Below are 17,090 nucleotides of genomic sequence, written 5' to 3'. Positions count from 1 at the left end.
ATGAGGGGTCTAGATAGAGTGGGTAGGAAGGACCTGTTTCCCTTGGCAGAGGGGTCAACAAATAGGGGGCATAGATTTAAAGTAATTGGGGGGAGGTTTAGAGGAGAAATGAGGGGAAATTTTTTCACCCAGAGGGCAGTGGGGGTCTGGAACTCACTGCCTGAAAAGGTGGTAGAGGCAGAAAGTCTCACCACATTTAAAAAGTACTTGGATGTGCACTTGAAGTGCCGTAACCTACAGGGCTACGAACCAAGAGCTGGAAAGTGGGATTAGGCTGGATAGCTCTTGGTCGGCCAACGCGGACACGATGGGCCGAAATGGCCTCCTTTCTATAATTTTAAGATTACGACAGTGACTACGCTTCAAAAAATACTTCTTTGGCTGTGAAGGGCTTTGTGACGTCCCAAGGTTGGGAAAGGTGCAAGTGCAGGTTCGTTTGTTCTTTCCATTGTGATTACAGTTTATGGCCTTGGGTAGAAGGTTCCACTTGAAGCCCGTGGGCCAAAGACTGCGAGCCCTTCAGTTTGTCGAACCCTCGGGAATCAAAAAGGAACTTCACACAGGAGGATCCGCTGCTTTTTCCCTTTGAAGATAGGGCCATCAATCATGATGAAGGCAATTATACTATTTTGAAATGTGACAATAGCAGAGACACTCGAGATATTGCCGAGACTATAATCTCATGGAGAAACCTTGCTCGCATCCCGTGGAGTTAACACACATTGTCTGGAAATCTGGCTGGCTCAACGCTTCAGTGTCTGCAGCCAACGGATTGCAGGACTGGCTCACAAACACGTTTCACAAAGTGCACAGCCCAAATCACCCCGATATCAAAGGGCAAGGCAAGCAAAGCTTCTATTTACTGTTATTTTGCCATTAAGATCATCGAGGCATAAATTCAGATCAGATTGCTAGTACCTGAAAACTTAATTAACTTTTGAAAGACCAATTTTGTTTTGCTTTTATACTGAGAACAGCACAATCTGCAGTTTGGGAACATTAAAGGCGCTATATAAATACAAGTTGTTGCTGTTGAGCCATAGCCCATTTATGAATGTAACCAGTGTCTTACAAGAAGTCAATTAATAGATCGTAACCAAATGTAATAAAATTTATGTAGCAAGATATCCACAGGAGCACTGAGTAGTCAGCTTTGCTTCCTTTCGATATTGTGGACACACACTTACAACACACACTTACAACAGTAAATCTACTGTTCACAATGGACACTATTATTCCAATTAAACAATGATGATATATTGTAAAAATTTTTTATTTATTTGGGAGAAGTGGTTTATGATTCGTAATTAGCTGAATGGGAGCAGCAGGATTCCCGATGCCTTCACTGCTGTGCTACAGATCCCACAAATCAAAAAACACAAGGACAACCGATCCCAAACCCACTCAATCCCGCTACCTGATCCCAAACCCACTCGATCTCACTACACCGGATCCCAAACCCACTCAATCCCGCTACCTGATCCAAAACCCACTCGATCTCACTACACCGGATCCCAAACCCACTCAATCCCGATGCACCTGATCCCAACCCACTTGATCCTGCTACCCGATCACAGATCCACTCGATCCCACTACATCCAATCCCAACTCCACTCGATCCCGCTACGCCTGATCCCAACCCCACTTGATCCTGCTGCCTGATCCCAAACACGCTCGGTCCTGCTACACCTGATCCCAAACCCTCCACTATAGCCGATCCCAAACCCACTCGATCCCACTCCATCTGATCCCAGACCCACTTGATCCTGCTGCCTGATCCCAAACACGCTCGGTCCTGCTACACCTGATCCCAAACCCTCCACTATAGCCGATCCCAAACCCACTCGATCCCACTCCATCTGATCCCAGACCCACTTGATCCCACTACCTGATCCCAAACCCACTTGATCCTGCTACACCTGATCCCAAACCCACTCAATCCCACTACAGCCAATCCCAAACCCACTCGATACCGCTAGAATCTTAAAGTTGAACAGACTGACAGCCCAAATGGCCTTTATTCACTCTGGATTTAATCCTTCATTCTTCGGTTTTTGAATTCTACCTCCCTCCCTATTGCCAGTCTTAACACTTTCTATTGATCAGTGCTGGAATAGACTGCTGTGTCAGCTTGGCTCAGTGGATGGCACTCTCAGCTCTGAGTCAGGAGGTTGTGGGTCCCACTCCAGGACTTAAGCACACAATCCAGGCCGAAAGCACACAATCCAGGCCGACGGTCCCTTCGCAGTATTGAGGAAGTGCTGCACTGTCAAAGGTGTCATCTTTTGAATAAGGCGGGCAATATAGAAGGGCAGGAAGTTCTCCCAGTGCCTTCAACCCATACCAAAAGTAAACAGGTCTGGTCATTTATTTAATTTGTCGGTTATAGGACATTGCGTTTCCCTACATTATTGCAGTGATTACACATCAAAAACTAACTAATTGGCTTTGAAGCGCTTTGGGACATTCTGAGGATGTCCCAAAACATTCATGATCAGCTTCCTACGTTCTAACCTCCGGAAACTTGAGATGCCTGTGTCCTAACTCGCGCCAAGTCCCGCTCACCAATCACCCCCTGTGCTCGCTGACCTACACTGGCTCCCAGTTGAGCAATACCTTGATTTTAAAATTCTCATCCTTGTTTTCAAATCCTTCCATATCTCTGTAATCTCCTTTAGCCCTACAGTTTTATGCGCGACTCCAATTCTGGCCTCTTGCGCATCCCATTGGCGGCCATGCCTTCAGCTGCCGAGGCCCTACGGTATGGAATTCCCTCCCTAAACCTCTCTGCCTCTCTGCCTCTCTCTCCTCCTTGAAGATGCTCCTTAAAGCCTACCTCTGACCAAGCCTTTGGTCACCTGCCTTAATATCTCATGTGGCATGGTGTCAAATTTTGTTTGATCATCCTCCTGCGAAGCGCCTTGGGACATTTTACTACATTAAAAGCGCTATATAAATACAAGTTGTTATTATTGAGGACGTGAAAGGTGTTATGTCAATATAAATCTTTCTCTATTAGTATCGGTGATACTGCAAATTAAAAGCTAAGTAGCTTCAAAATGGCTTGTGATATTTTAGAGCATTAAAGATATTTGCAAGTTGGTTCTGTTGTTGTAAAAGACGGCACAGTAAAAACTACCAGCCTCCCCCTCTCCACCCTGTAGGGGACGCCTTGACGCTTAAGCTGAAGACCAAGTATACTGTACTTTGTAAAGGTGGCTTTATATTGCACTGTGCTCTTGGGCTCATGCAGCTGGCTCCAAGCTAAATGCAGAGCTTCAGTCCATATTTTGCTCCTTTTTCTCTTTTTTTTACAACCTCCCCCGATCTTATGTATTTTTCTTTACTCTCTCTGTGTCTCCAATGGCAGCTGATAATTATTCTGCCATTCACACCCTAGCTAGACTCATCTTTTTCTAACTTCTACCATCTCAAGTTGGCCCATCATCCCTTTTGTCTCTCAAATCTCTCCTGTCTTCCATCCTATCACAGACCTTCCCTTTTGTTCTTTCCTCCCCTCCCTTTCAGTGCTCCTTAAAAATCTGTTAATTTTAAACTTTTTCCAGTTCTGATGAAGAGTCATCCACCTGAAACGTTAACTCTGTTTCTCTCCACAGATGCTGCCTGACCCACTGAGATTTCCAGCATTTTCTGTTTTTATATCAAATGCAGAGCTGCTTGGACTCTTAAAGCAGCAGTCTGGTCGATCGGGGTCTCGGCAGGTCCCCGCAGATTTCCCTTCCGCTCTCAGGCGGCTGCAAGAAGCCCGACATCACCAGGTTAGTATCAAAAGGTTAGTACGCAGGTACAGCAAGTGATCAGGAAGGCCAATGGAATCTTGGCATTTATTGCAAAGGGGATGGAGTATAAAAGCAGGGACGTCTTGCTACAGTTATACAGGGTATTGGTGAGGCCACACCTGGAATACTGCGTGCAGTTTTGGTTTCCATATTTACGAAAGGATGTACTTGCTTTGGAGGCAGTTCAGAGAAGGTTCACTAGGTTGATTCCGGAGATGAGGGGGTTGACTTATGAGGAAAGGTTGAGGAAAATGGGCCTCTACTCATTGGATTTCAGAAGAATGAGAGGTGATCTTATCGAAACGTATAAGATTATGAGGGGGCTTAACAAGGTGGATGCAGAGAGGATGTTTCCACTGATGGGGATGACTAGAACTAAAGGGCATAATCTTAGAATAAGGGGCCGCCCATTTAGAACTGAGATGAGGAGAAATTTCTTCTCTCAGGAGGATTGTAAATCTGTGGAATTCGCTGCCTCAGAGAGCTGTGGAAGCTGGAACATTGAATAAATTTAAGACAGAAATAGACAGTTTCTTAACCGATAAGGGAATAAAGGGTTATGGGGAGCGGGCAGGAAAGTGGACCCGAGTTCATCATCGGATCAGCCATGATCTTATTAAATGGCAGAGCAGGCTCGAAGGGCCGTATTGGCCTACTCCTGCTCCTATTTCTTATGTTCTTATGTTTATAAGTCTCACGCAATATAAACCCACCTATTTTCTCAGCTAAAATTGTCTGCCACTGAAATTACATTGAACAAAATATATAAAGGTTATAAGGACAGAGACTATCATGTTTTAGCTATCTCCAAATACCCAGATCGTACTACACGATTGCGATCTCCAAGGCAACACAGTCCAGTAGTTTATTTACTGTGACGTGGCTTTGCATTTAAAGCAAATTCTTCTGGGCGTCATGGAGTGCTTATTCAGTTTCTTACCTTTCTCTCTTCTTCCTCATTTAGATCAAATGTGAAAGTTCGACTGTTCTGTTAAATGAGACACACAGTAAATGATTGCAATATCAGGAATATAGCAAAGTTCACTACTACAAAAAGCTCCATAAAATCCATCTGGCCAGTTCTAAAAATGGAGTAACTCAATTTGAGTACCTCCCTCAAATATCTCTCCAATTCTGCTGTAAATATTCCCACACTATCTGCCCTCCCCCACCTCCCTGGGCAGTCCACAGCAAGCTTTCCTCTCCCTTGGTGGAAAGCAGTTCCATCAAAATTGTCTGTGCACCTTCCTTCACCTCAGACTGAGCCCGCGCCCCAGGAATAGATTAGAGACAGGATTCTCGAAAGTCTCCACATTAGAACAGTGTGACCTTGCTGCTTTGCTTTACTTGCTGTTTGTAGGAGCAACTGAGGAAAATAGCAAGACCCGGTGTAGTAGAAAAGATTGTTTTTGTATAATTAGCTGTAGATTTGTGCCACAATTTCTGCTGAAATATAACCTTTCTTGGAAGTGAGTGGACAGAATGATGTACCAAAGTTATAAACTTACTCCACAGTTATCAAATTGGAGCGAGGAGTGGATGTATGATTGGGTTGTAATCAACACTTTCACTGCAAATCTGCTCACTCGGGTTTAACCCTGAGCAGCTTCAAGCTCCATATCCTTTCCATCACCAAAACTGCCTAACTTAAACTTCACAACATCACATTCCACCAGCACCCTACTGCTGAAAGCCTCATCCAAACCTGCAACACCTTCACATTCAACTTCTCAAAATAGTCTACTCTAAAATCCACCCTATACAAGAGACCCACTCCCTATCCTAGACAAAACTCCACTCTCCCATCATCGCCATCTCCCATTGCATCAAATTCAAATCCTCGCCCTTTTTCACAAAACTCTCCCCAACTTCATTCCGCCGCCTGACACCTCCACCGCTCGATGTGCCACCCCCCAACCTTCCACCCTTGCAAGTCCATTCCACCCCACGATCTTCATAGAAACATAGAAAATAGCAGTAGTAGGCCATTCGGCCCTTCGCGTCTGCACCGCCATTCAATATGATCATGGCTGATCCTCTATCTCAACACCATATTCCTGCTTTTTCCCCATACCCCTTTATGCCTTTTGTTTCTAGAAATTTATCTATCTCCCTCTTAAATATATTCAGTGACTTGGCCTTCCACAGCCTTCTATGGTGGAGAATTCCACAGGTTCACCACCCTCTGAGTGAAAAAATGTCTCCTCATCTCGGTCCTAAATTTCCTACCCCGTATCCTGAGACTGTGATCCCGTGTTCTAGACCTCCCAGCCAGGGGAAACATCCTCCCCACATCCAGTCTATCCAACCCAGTCAGAATGTTATACGTTTCAATGAGATCCCCTCTCATTCTTCTAAACTCTAGTGAATACAGGCCTAATCCACCCAATCTCTCCTCATACGACAGTCCTGCCATCCCAGGAATCAGACTGGTGAATCTTCGCTGCACTCACTCCATGGCAAGTATATCCTTTCTTAGGTAAGGAGACCAAAACTGCACACAATACTCCAGTTCCGGTCTCACCAAGGCCCTGTATTACTGTAGTAAGACATCTTTGCTCCTGTACTGAAATCCTCTTGCAATGAAGGATAACATACCATTTGCCTTCCTAACTGCTTGCTGCACCTGCATGTTTGCTTGACTGGTGTACAAGGACATCTAGGTCCCTCTGTACATCGACGCTTCCCAAGCCATCATCATTTAAATAATACTTTGTCCTTCTGTTTTTCTTACTAAAGTGGATAACTTCACACATTTATCCACGTTATACTGCATCTGCCATGTGTTTGCCCACTCACTCAACCTATCTAAATCGCTCACTCAACCTATCTAACTCGCCCTATTCCACCCTTGTATGTCCACTCCACCCTTCTGCCCTCGCCTCCTCTGCATGCTCACTCCACCGCTCCTTCTACCCTTGGTAGCAGAGCCTTCGGACTATTTGGCCCTGCACTCTGGATCGCTCACTAAATCTCACTACCTCCCAACCATCCTGACTTGGAAATATATCGGCCGTTCCTTCATCGTCGCTGGGTCAAAATCCTGGAACACCCTCCCTAACAGCACTGTGGAAACAGCTTCACCACATGGACTGCAGCGGTTCAAGAAGGCGGCTCACCACCTCCTTCTCAAGGGGCAATTAGGGATGGGCAATAAATGCCGGCCTTGCCAGCGACACACACTTCCCGTGACTGATTGTAAAAAAACAACTCCAAGCCATTTCCCTGCTATGGAGGAGATCAGAGACTGTGAAGCAGCTCCCGGTGTCTGTGCAGTGTGAACCCAGGCTTCAGTGGGCCCACAGACACTCTCCACAATTCTGCATTAACTACTCATTGTACTCAGAGAAACAAGAAGAATTGTTGTGGACCTGGAAAGATTCATGCTGGCACAGAAGACATTTGCTGGGGCAGTGAAAGGGAGCTTCTAGTAATTTGCTAAGTTTGCTGATGATACAAAGATGGGTGGGAAAGCAAATTGTGAGGAGGACACAAAAAAATCTGTAAAGGGATATAGATAGGCTAAGTGAGTGGGAAAAAATTTGGCAGATGGAGTATAATGTGGGAAAATGTGAGGTCATCCACTTTGGCAGAAATAATAGAAAAGCAAATTATGATTTAAATGAGAAAAATTGCATAGTGCTGCAGTAGAGAGAGACCTGGGGGTCCTTGTGCATGAAACACAAAAAGTTAGTATGCAGGTACAGCAAGTAATCAGGAAGGTAAATGGAATGTTGGCCTTTATTTTAAGGGGGATTGAGTATAAAAGCAGAGAAGTCCTGCTACAACTGTACAGGATATTGGTGAGGCCACACCTGGAGTACTGCGTACAGTTTTGGTCTCTGTATTTAAGGAAGGATATACTTGCATTGGAGGCTGTTCAGAGAAGGCTCACTGGGTTGATTCTGGAGATGAGGGGGTTGACATGAGGATAGGTTGAGCCTATACACATTGGAGTTCAGAAGAATGAGAGGTGATCTTATTGAAACTTATAAGATAATGAGGGGGCTCGACAAGCGGATGCAGAGAGGATATTTCCACACATAGGGGAAACTAAAACTAGGGGACATAGACTTAGAATAAAGGGCCGCCCATTTAAAACTGAGATGAGGAGAAATTTCTTCTCTCAGAGGGTTGTAAATCTATGGAATTCTCTGCGCCAGAGAGCTGTGGCAGCTGGGTCATTGAATACGTTTAAGGCGGAGATAGACAGATTTTTGAGCGATAAGGGAATAAAGGGTTATGGAGAGCGGGCAGGGAAGTGGAGCTGAGTCCATGATCAGATCAGCCATGATCTTATTGAATGGCGGAGCAGACTCGAGGGGCCAAATGACCTGCTCCTGCTCGTATTTCTTCTGTTGTGTGTTCTTATATTTACCAGTAACTGGTACAGATTAAGAAAGATTTCAGTTTAACTATTGACAAAAACTCCAGTATCTCTACAAAGCGTTTACCAATATATATATGGATCGCAATCAATAAATAATAATACCTCGTAATAGCGAAAGAGGAGGTAGTGGAGGTACTGGATTGGCTAAATATTTATAAAGAGGAGGTACTGGAAAGGCTGGCTGTACAAAAGTAAATAAGTTACCAGGAACGGATAGATGCATCCTAGGATGCTGAGGGAGGTTAAGGAGGAAATTGAGGAGATGCTGGCCAAAATCTTCCAATCCTCCATATATATGGGGGTGGTGCCAGAGGACTGGAGAATTGCAAATGTTACATCCTTGTTCAAAAAAGGGTGTAAAGATAAACCCAGCAGCTACAGACCCAGTCAGTTTAACCTCGGTCGTGGGGAAGCTTTTAGAAAAATAATCGGGGACAAAATTAACAGTCACTTGGACAAGTGTGGATTAATTAAGGGAAGCCAGCACGGATTTGTTAAAGGCAATTCGATTTTAACTAACTGGCACTGAGTTTTTTGATGAGGTTATAGAGAGGGTTGATGAGGGCAATGCGGTTGACGTGGTGTACATGGACTACCAAAAGGCGATGATAAAGTGCCACATAATAGGCTTGCCAGCAAAGTTGAAGCCCATGGAATAAAAGGGACAGTGGCAGCATGGATACCAAATTGGCTCAGTGTAGTGGTGAACTGTTGTCTTTCGGACTAGAGGAAGGTATATAATGGGATTCCCCAGAGGTCGGTACTAGATACAGGGATGATGTGAGAAAGAACTTTTTTACACAGCAAGTGTTAATGACCTGGAACTCGCTGCCGACGAGGATGGTGGAAGCAGAGACGATCAATGATTTCAAAAGGAAACTGGATCGGCACTTGAGGGAAATAAACTTGCAGGGCTACGGGGATAGAGTGGGGGAAATGGGACTGACTGGATTGCTCTGCAAAGAGCCGGCATGAACTCCATTGACCAAATGGCCACCTTCTGTGCCGTAATGACTCTGTGACCACTGCTTTTCTTGATATATATTAATGACTTGGATTTGGGAGTACAGGGTACAATTTCAAAACTTGCAGATGGCACAAAACTTGGATTAGTGAACAGTGAGGAGGATAGTGATAGACTTCAAGAGGACATAGACAGGCTGGTGAAATGGGTGGACATGTGGCAGATGAAATTTAACGCATAAAACTGCGAAGTGATATATTTTGGTAGGAAGGACGAGATAACATAAACTAAAGGGTTCAATTCTAAAGGAGGTGAATGAACAGAGAGACCTGGGGTATATTGTGCACAAATCGTTGAAGGTGGCAGGAAAGGTTGAGAAAGCGGTCAAAAAAGCATATTGTGTCCAATTCTGGGCATGGCACTTTTGAAAAGATGCGACGGCCTTAGAGAGGGTGCAGAAGATTTATAAGAATGGTTCCAGGAATGATGGATTTCAGTTACATTGATAGAGCAGAGAAGCTGGGGTCGTTCTCCTTCGAGCAGATTTGATAGAGGTGTTCAAAATCATGATGGGTCCAGACAGAGTAGATAGAGAGAAACTGTTCCCATTGGCGGAAGGGTCGAGAACCAGAGGACACGGACTTAAGGTGACTGGCAGAAGAAGCAAAGGCGACATCAGGGGGAAACTTTTTACGCAGCGAGTGGTTAGGATCTGGAATGCACGGCCTGAAAGGGTGGTGGAGGCAGATTCAATCCCGGCTTTCAAAAGGGAATTGGATAAGTACCTGAAGGGAAAAAATGTGCAGTGGTACGGGGAAAGGGTGGGAGAGTGGGAGTGGGACCAGGACCGGCGCGGGCTTGACTGGCCTCCTTCTGTGCCGCAGCCACTCTATGATTCTAATATACAAGGCTCTGAATCACTAAATATTGACAATATATTTGGGTGTAAATCACTAAATGCAAACCTATCGGAAGCACCGTTGAGTGGAAGCGCAGCGATTGGTAACGGGTTTGGGGCTGGGGACAGAATCGCACGAGGAGGCCATTCGGCCCATTGTGCCTGTGCTGGCTCTCGGTCCCAATGTGGCCTCATCAACCCTGTGTGTGCAAACATTTCTGCTCCGCTCCCCTCTGGGCTTGGCCGGTTATGCTGAGATCCTGTCCCCTGTCCCAGGGGGGTGGCGGAATGTTTGGCCTGGGGGGGGGTGGCCCAGGGAGGTGGGGGGATGTTGGGGTCCGGGTGGGAGGGAGGTATTGGGGGGGCCCGGGGGGGGGGGAGTGTTAGGGAGGATGGGAGTGTTGGGCCCGCGGCTCTGGCCCTGCCCTGCCCGGCCTCCCTGAGCCGGCTCCCCGCGCTCCCCCAGCCCGAGGCCCGGGCTGAGGCCTGCCGCTCACCTGCCGGTTGAATCCCTGCAGCTCCCGCTCGAACCGCGCCTTGCTGCCGCTCGCCAGCGCCGCGAGGGCCAACGCCGGGCCCGGGTCCATGGCCCAGGGGGTGGGGGAGAGCGGGAGGCCAGAGCGCAGCCTGAGCCTCGAGTGGATCCGCTCCGCACCGCACCGCCCAACCCAACTCCAGCCCCGCCCCGCTCCGCCTGCCCGTCACCCTGGCAACCGCCCGGCTGAGGAGGGAAAGAGAGAGAGACTTTGGGGGGGGGGGCAGCAATGGGGTTTGGAGGAAGGGAGTAATGGGGTTCTGGGGGAGAGGGAGGTATTGCGGGTGGGTGTAATGTGGTCTGGTGAGAGGAGTAATGGGATCTGGGGGGAGGTTTGTAATGGGGTCTGAGGAAGTGGGTAATGGGGTCTGGGGAGAGGGTTAATGGGGTCTGGGGAGAGGGTTAATGTGGTCGGTGGGGGTGATAATGGGGTTTGGGGAGGCGATAAAGGGGTCTGGGGGAGGGGGTAAAGAGGGCCGGGGGAGGGTGCTGATGGGATCCCAGGGAGGGTGGTATTGCAGGTGGGGGTAATGGGGTCTGGCGGGAGGAGTAATGGGTTCTGGCGGGAGGATATAATGGGGTCTGGGGGGAGGGTGGTAATGGGGTCTGCGGGGTGGATGTTAATGGGGTCGGGGGGAGGGTGGTTATGGGGTCGGGGGGAGGGTGGTTATGGGGTCGGGGGGAGGGTGGTTATGGGGTCGGGGGCAGGGTAGTTATGGGATCTGGGGGGAGGATGTAATGGGGTCTGGGGGGGAGGGGGCTTATGGGATCTCGGGGAGGGAGGTAATGGGTTCTGGGGAGGGGTGTAATAGGGTCTGGGGGCGGGGTAATGGGATCTGGTGCGGCAAGGTGGGTAATGGGGCCTAGGGGAGGGGAGTAATGGGGTCTGGGAGGGTAATGGGGTCTGGGAGAGGGGGTAATGGGGTCTGGGTGAGGGGAGTAATGGAGTCTGGGAGAGGGGGGTAATGGGATCTGGGAGAAGGGGGGTAATGGGGTCTTGGGGAGGGGTAATGGGATCTGGGGCGGCAAGGTCGGTAATGGGGCCTAGGGGAGGGGAGTAATGGAGTCTGGGGGTGTAATGGGGTCTGGAAGAGGGGGGTAATGAGGTCTGGGAGGGGTGGGTAATGGGGTCTGGGAGAGGGAGGTATTGTGGGCGGCGGTAATGGAGTCTGGTGGAAGGGGTAATGGGGTCTGGAGGGGGGTTAATGGAGTCTGGGGGGGGTAATGGGGTCTGGGAGGGGCTGGCAATGGGGTCTGAGGGAGGATGGTAATGGGGTTTGGGGGAGTGAGGTAATGGATTCGGGGGGACATATTGGGGGAGGGGGTAATGGGGACAGTGGCGGGGGCGGTAATGGGGTCTTTGGGAGGGCTATATTGAATACTGGGGGTAATGGGGTCTGGGGAGGGGGTTAATGTGGTCTGGCAGGGGTGTAATGGGGTCGGGCGAGGGGTCATGGGGTCCGGGGCGAGAGGTGATGGGGTCTGGGGGAGGGGGTAATGGGATCTGGGGAAGTGCGGGGTCTGAGAGAGTGGGGGTAATGGAGTCTGGCGGAGTGGGGGAAATGGGATCTGGGGGAGGTGTAATGGGGTCTGGCAGAGTGAGGATAATGTGGACTGTGGAGGGGGTAATGGGGTCTGGAGGAGTGGGTAATGGGGTCGGGGAGGGGGTCAAATGGGGTCTGGGGTTAATGGGGTCTGGTGGGAGGGGTAATGGGGAGGGGGGTAATGGGGTCTGGGGGGAGGGTGGTAATTGGTTCTGGGGGAGTAGGGTTAGGGGTTGAGGGGTGAATGGGATCTGGTGGGGTAATGGGGACTGGGGGAGATGAGGTCTGGGGTGGGGTAATGGGGACTGGGGGAGATGAGGTCTGGGGAGGGGGTAATGAGGTCTGGGGGAGTGAGGCGTCAGAGGGAGTGGGGTAATGGAGTCTGGCGGAGTGGGGGAAATGGGGTGTGGGGGCAATGGGGTCTGTGGGTAATAGGGTCTGGGGGTAATGGGGTCTGGGAGAGGGGATAATGGAGAGGGGGTGTTGGGTCTGGGGGAAGGGGAAATGGGGTTGGGGGAGTGAGGTAATGGGGTCTGGGGGTTAATGGGGTCTGGGCGGAGGGAGGTATTGAGTACTAGGGCTGCGGGTAATGGAGTCTGGGGGAGATGAGGTCTGGGGAGGGGGTAATGGGGTCTGGGGGAGTGAGGCGTCAGAGGAAGTGGGGGTAATGGAGTCTGGCGGAGTGGGGGAAATGGGGTGTGGAGGGGGTAATAGGGATGGGTGAGTGGGTAATTGGGTCTGGCAGAGTGGGGGTAATGGGTTCTGTAGAGGGGGTAATGGGTCTGTGGAGGGGTAATGGGTCTGGGGGGGGTTAATGGGGTCTGGGGGGGGTGGTAATGGGGGGTGGGGGGGGCTAATGATGTTTGGGGGAGAGGGTGAAGGGTTCGGGGGAGAGGATTAATGGGTTCTGGCACAAGGGGTGTCTGGGGGGAAGGGATAATGGGGTCTGGGGAGGGGGTAATAGGTTCTGGGGGTAAGGGGGTAATGAGGTTGGGATAATGGGGTCTGGGGGTAAGATGGTAATGGGGTTGGGATAGTGGGGTCTGGGGGAGGGGATCATGGTGTCAGGGATAGGTGGTAATGGGGTCTGGAGGAGGGGGTAATGGGGTTTGGGGGAGGCGGTAATGGGGACTGGGGAGAGGTGTAATGGGGACTGGGGAAGGGGGTAATGTGGTAGGGGGAGGGGTGTAATGGCTGTGGGGAGGAGCTAATGGGATCTGGGGGGAGGGGGTAATGGGGAGGGGCTAATGGAGTCTGGGGGGAGGTGTGTAATGGGCTCTGGGACGTGGCAATGGTTCTGGGGGAGGGGTTAATGGGTTCTGGGGAGTAGGGGATAATTGGGTCTGAGGGAGGTGTAATGGGGTCCAGGGTGAGGGGATAATTGAGTCTGAGAGATGGGGTCTGGGGGTGTGAGGGGATTGGGGGAGTGGGGACAATGGAGTCTGGAGGAGTGGGGGAAATGGAGTCTGAGGGGAAGGGATAATGGGGACGGTAAGGGATAATGGGGACGGGGAGGGGATAATGGGAATGGGGGAGTGGGTAATGGAGTCTGGCAGAGTGGAGGTAATGGGGGAGGGGGTAATGGAGACTTGGTGAGTGGGGGTAATGGGGTCTGAGGGGAGGGGGTAATGGGGTGTAAGTGGAGGGGGTAATGGGGTCTAGGGGAGGGAGGTATTGGGGGTAAGGTTGTCTGGGGGAGGGGTAATGAGGTCTGCGGAGGAGGTAATGGGGTCTGGGGGAATGGATTCTGAGGGGAGGGGTTAATGGGAATTACGGGGAGATGGGGACTGGGGTCTGGTAATGGGGTCTGGGGGGAGCGGGTACTGGGGTCTGAAGGAAGGAGCGGGAATAATGGGTTTTGGGTGGCGATAAATGGTGTCTGAGGGGATAGATGGGGTCTGGGGGAGGTGGTAAAGGGGGAATGGGGGTAGTGGGGTCTGGGGAGGGGGTAATGGAGTCGGGGTAGGGAGTAATGGGGTCTGGGGGAGTGGGGATAATGGAATCTGGAGGAGTGGGGGTGATGGGGACTGGGTAAGTGTGGGTAATGGGGTCTAAGGGGAGGGGGCAATGTGGTCTCGGGGAGTGGTAAATAAAGTCTTGGGGAAGGGGTATTGGGGGTAAAGGGGCCTGGGGAGGGAGCTAATGGGTTCTGGGGAATGGGGAAGGGATAATGAGATCTGGGAAAGAGATAATAGGGCCTGGGAGATGGATTCTGAGGAGGGGGGACAGGGACGGGGGGTAATGTGGTCTGGGGGGAACGGGAATTGGGGTCTGAGGGGTTGGGGTTTGGGGGGGTGGAAAATGGGGTCTGGGGGAGGGAGTAATGGGGACTGCGGGAGGGGGTTAATGGGGTAGGAGGGAATGGGTCTGGGGGGGATGTAATGGGGACTGGGGTGTGGGTAATGGGGTCTGGGGAGGGTGTAATGAGAACTGGTGGAGTGGAGGGTCTGGGGGAGTGGAGATAATGGAATCTGGGGGAGTGGGGGAAATGGAGTATGGAGGGAGGGGATAATGGGGACGGGGGAGTGGGTAATGGGATCTGGCAGAGGGGGGGATGGGGAGGGGGTAATGGGCGAGGGGGTAATGGGGTCTGAGGGGAGGGGGTAATAGGGTCTCGGGGAGTGGTAAATGATGTCTTGGGAGGGAGGTATTGGGGGTAAAGGGGTCTGGTGGGGGTAATGGGGTCTGTGGAGGGGCTAATGGGGTCTGGGGGAGGGAGGTAATGGGGAAGGGGGGTAATGAGGTCTGTGGGGAGGGGGTAATGAAGTCTGAGGGGAGGGAGTAATGCGGTCTGGGGGGGATAGATTTTGAGGGGATGGGGTAATGGGAATTGCGGGGAGATGGGGATTGGGGGGAGGTTAATGAGGTCTGAGGGAAAGTTTAATGGGGTATAGGGATGGGATAATGGGGTCTGGGTGGGGATAAATGGTTCTGGGGAGGAGGGTAATGTGGTGTGGGGAGGGGGTAATGTGGTGTGGGGAAGGGGTAATGAGATATGGGGAGGAGATAATAGGGTCTGGGGGGATGGATTCTGAGGAGGGGGTAATGGGGACTGGGGAGAGGTGGGTAATGGGGACTGGGGAGGCGGTAATGTGGTCTGGGGGGGGTAAATGTGGTCTGGGGGGGGTAAATGTGGTCTGGGTGAGGGGGTAATGGGGACAGGGAAGGGGGTAATAGGGTCTGGGGAGGGCGTAATGGGGTCTGGGGGAGGGGTAATGAGATTTGGGGGAGGGGGTAATAGGGTCTGGGGGGAGTTGGTAATGCGGTCTTGGGGCCTGGGAGCGTGAATGGGTTCTGGGTGGGAATAAGTGGTGTCTGTGGGAGGGGGCAATGGGGTCTGGGGGAGTAGGGGGTAATGGGGTCTGGGGGAGTGGGGGTAATAAAGAGTGGGGGAAATGGGGCCTGGAGGTGGGGGTAATGGCGATAGGGAAGGGGGTAATGGGGTCTGGGTGTGTGGGTAATGGGGACTGGGGGTAATGGGGTCTGGGACAGGGGTTAATGGGGCCTGGTGGGAGGGGATAATGGAGTCTGGTGGGAGGGGTAATTGGGAGGGGGTGTTGGGGTCTGGGGGAAGGGGAAATGGGGTCTGGGGGAGTGAGGTAACGAGGTCTGGGGGTTAATGGGGTCTGGGGGGAGGGAGGTATTGGGGTCTGGAGGAGGGTGTAATGCGGTCTGGGGAGGGAGTAATGGGGACTGGGGAGGGGGTTAATGGGGTTTGGGGGAGTGGGGTAATGGGGTCTGGGGGTAATGGGGACTGGGTGGGGTAATGGGGTCCGGAGAGGGGGTAATGCTGTCTGGGGGAGTGGGCTAATGAGATTTGGAGATGGGGGGGGGGGGTAATGTGGTCCAGGGCATGGGGGGTAATGGTGTCTGGGGGGGGTAATGGAATCGGGGTAGGGAGTGATGGGGTCTGGGGGAAGGGGTAATGGGGTCTGGGGGAAGGGGTAATGGGGCCTGGGGGAGTGGGGGTTCTGGGGGAATGGGGATAATGGAATTTGGGGGAGTGGGGGAAATTGAGTATGGAGGGAGGGGATAATGGGGATGGGGGAGTGGGTAATGGGGTCTAGCAGAGTGGGAATAGTGCGGATGGGGAGGGGATAATTGGCTCTGGGAGAGTGGGGGTAATGGGGACTGGGTGAGTGTGGGTAATGGGGTCTAAGAGGAAGGGATAATGGGGTCTCGGAGTGGTAAATGAAGTCATGGGGAGTGGGGTATTGGGAGCAAAGGGGTCTGGGGGGTGGGAGTAATGGCGTCTGGGGAGAGGGTAATGGGGTCTGGGGGAGGGCCTAATGGGGTCTGGGGGAGGGGCTAATGGGGTCTGGGGAAGGGGGAAGGGATAATGAGATCTGGGGGGGATAACAGGGTCTGGGGGGAGTGGGTAATGCGGTCTGGGAGGATGGATTCTGAGGAGGGGATAATGGGGACTGGGGAGTGGTGGTTAATGGGGACTGAGGGGAGGGGTAATGTGGTCTGGGGGGGAATGGAAACTGGGGTCTGGGGAGGGGGTAATGGGGTCTGGTGGGAGGGCTAATGAGGTCTGGAGAGTGGTAATGGGTCTGGGCAGAGGGGCAAATGGGGTCTGGGGGCAATGGGGTCTAGGGGTAATAGGGTCTGGGGGTAATGGGGTCTGGGAGAGTGGATAATGGAGAGGGGGTGTTGGGTCTGGGGGAAGGGGAAATGGGGTCGGGGGAGTGAGGTAATGGGGTCTGGGGGTTAATGGGGTCTGGGCGGAGGGAGGTATTGAGTACTAGGGCTGCGGGTAATGGGGTCTAGGGAGAGGGAGGTTATGGGATCTGGGGAGTGAGTTAATGGGGTCTGGGGGAGAGGCGTAATGGGGACGGGGGGTAATGGGGTCTGGGGGAGAGGTGTAATGGGGACGGGGTGGGGTAATGGGGACTGGGGGAGTGGGGTAATGTGGTCCGGAGAGGGGGTAATGCAGTCTGGAGGGAGTGGGCTAAT

At 51.6% G+C, this 17,090-nt stretch overlaps 1 protein-coding gene across 1 annotated transcript in view; it reads right to left on the bottom strand.

The window, feature by feature from the left end:
• The window catches only part of ric8b (RIC8 guanine nucleotide exchange factor B), a 70,434-nt gene extending 59,695 nt beyond the window's left edge, over positions 1-10,739 (bottom strand). The window contains exons 1-2 of the mRNA XM_070900171.1: positions 10,550-10,739; positions 4,741-4,788 (exon numbers count right to left, since the gene is read on the bottom strand). Coding sequence (XP_070756272.1) covers positions 4,741-4,788; positions 10,550-10,639 — 138 coding nt within the window. The 5' untranslated portion in view covers positions 10,640-10,739. The remainder of the gene's footprint in view (positions 1-4,740; positions 4,789-10,549) is intronic.
• Between the last annotated feature and the right edge of the window lie 6,351 nt (positions 10,740-17,090).

The sequence above is a fragment of the Pristiophorus japonicus genome, chromosome 15 (assembly GCF_044704955.1).
Source record: "Pristiophorus japonicus isolate sPriJap1 chromosome 15, sPriJap1.hap1, whole genome shotgun sequence".
Taxonomy (NCBI): Eukaryota; Metazoa; Chordata; class Chondrichthyes; family Pristiophoridae; genus Pristiophorus; species Pristiophorus japonicus.
Note: the sequence above shows the minus strand (reverse complement) of the source record. Positions and strands in the feature narration are given on the sequence as shown.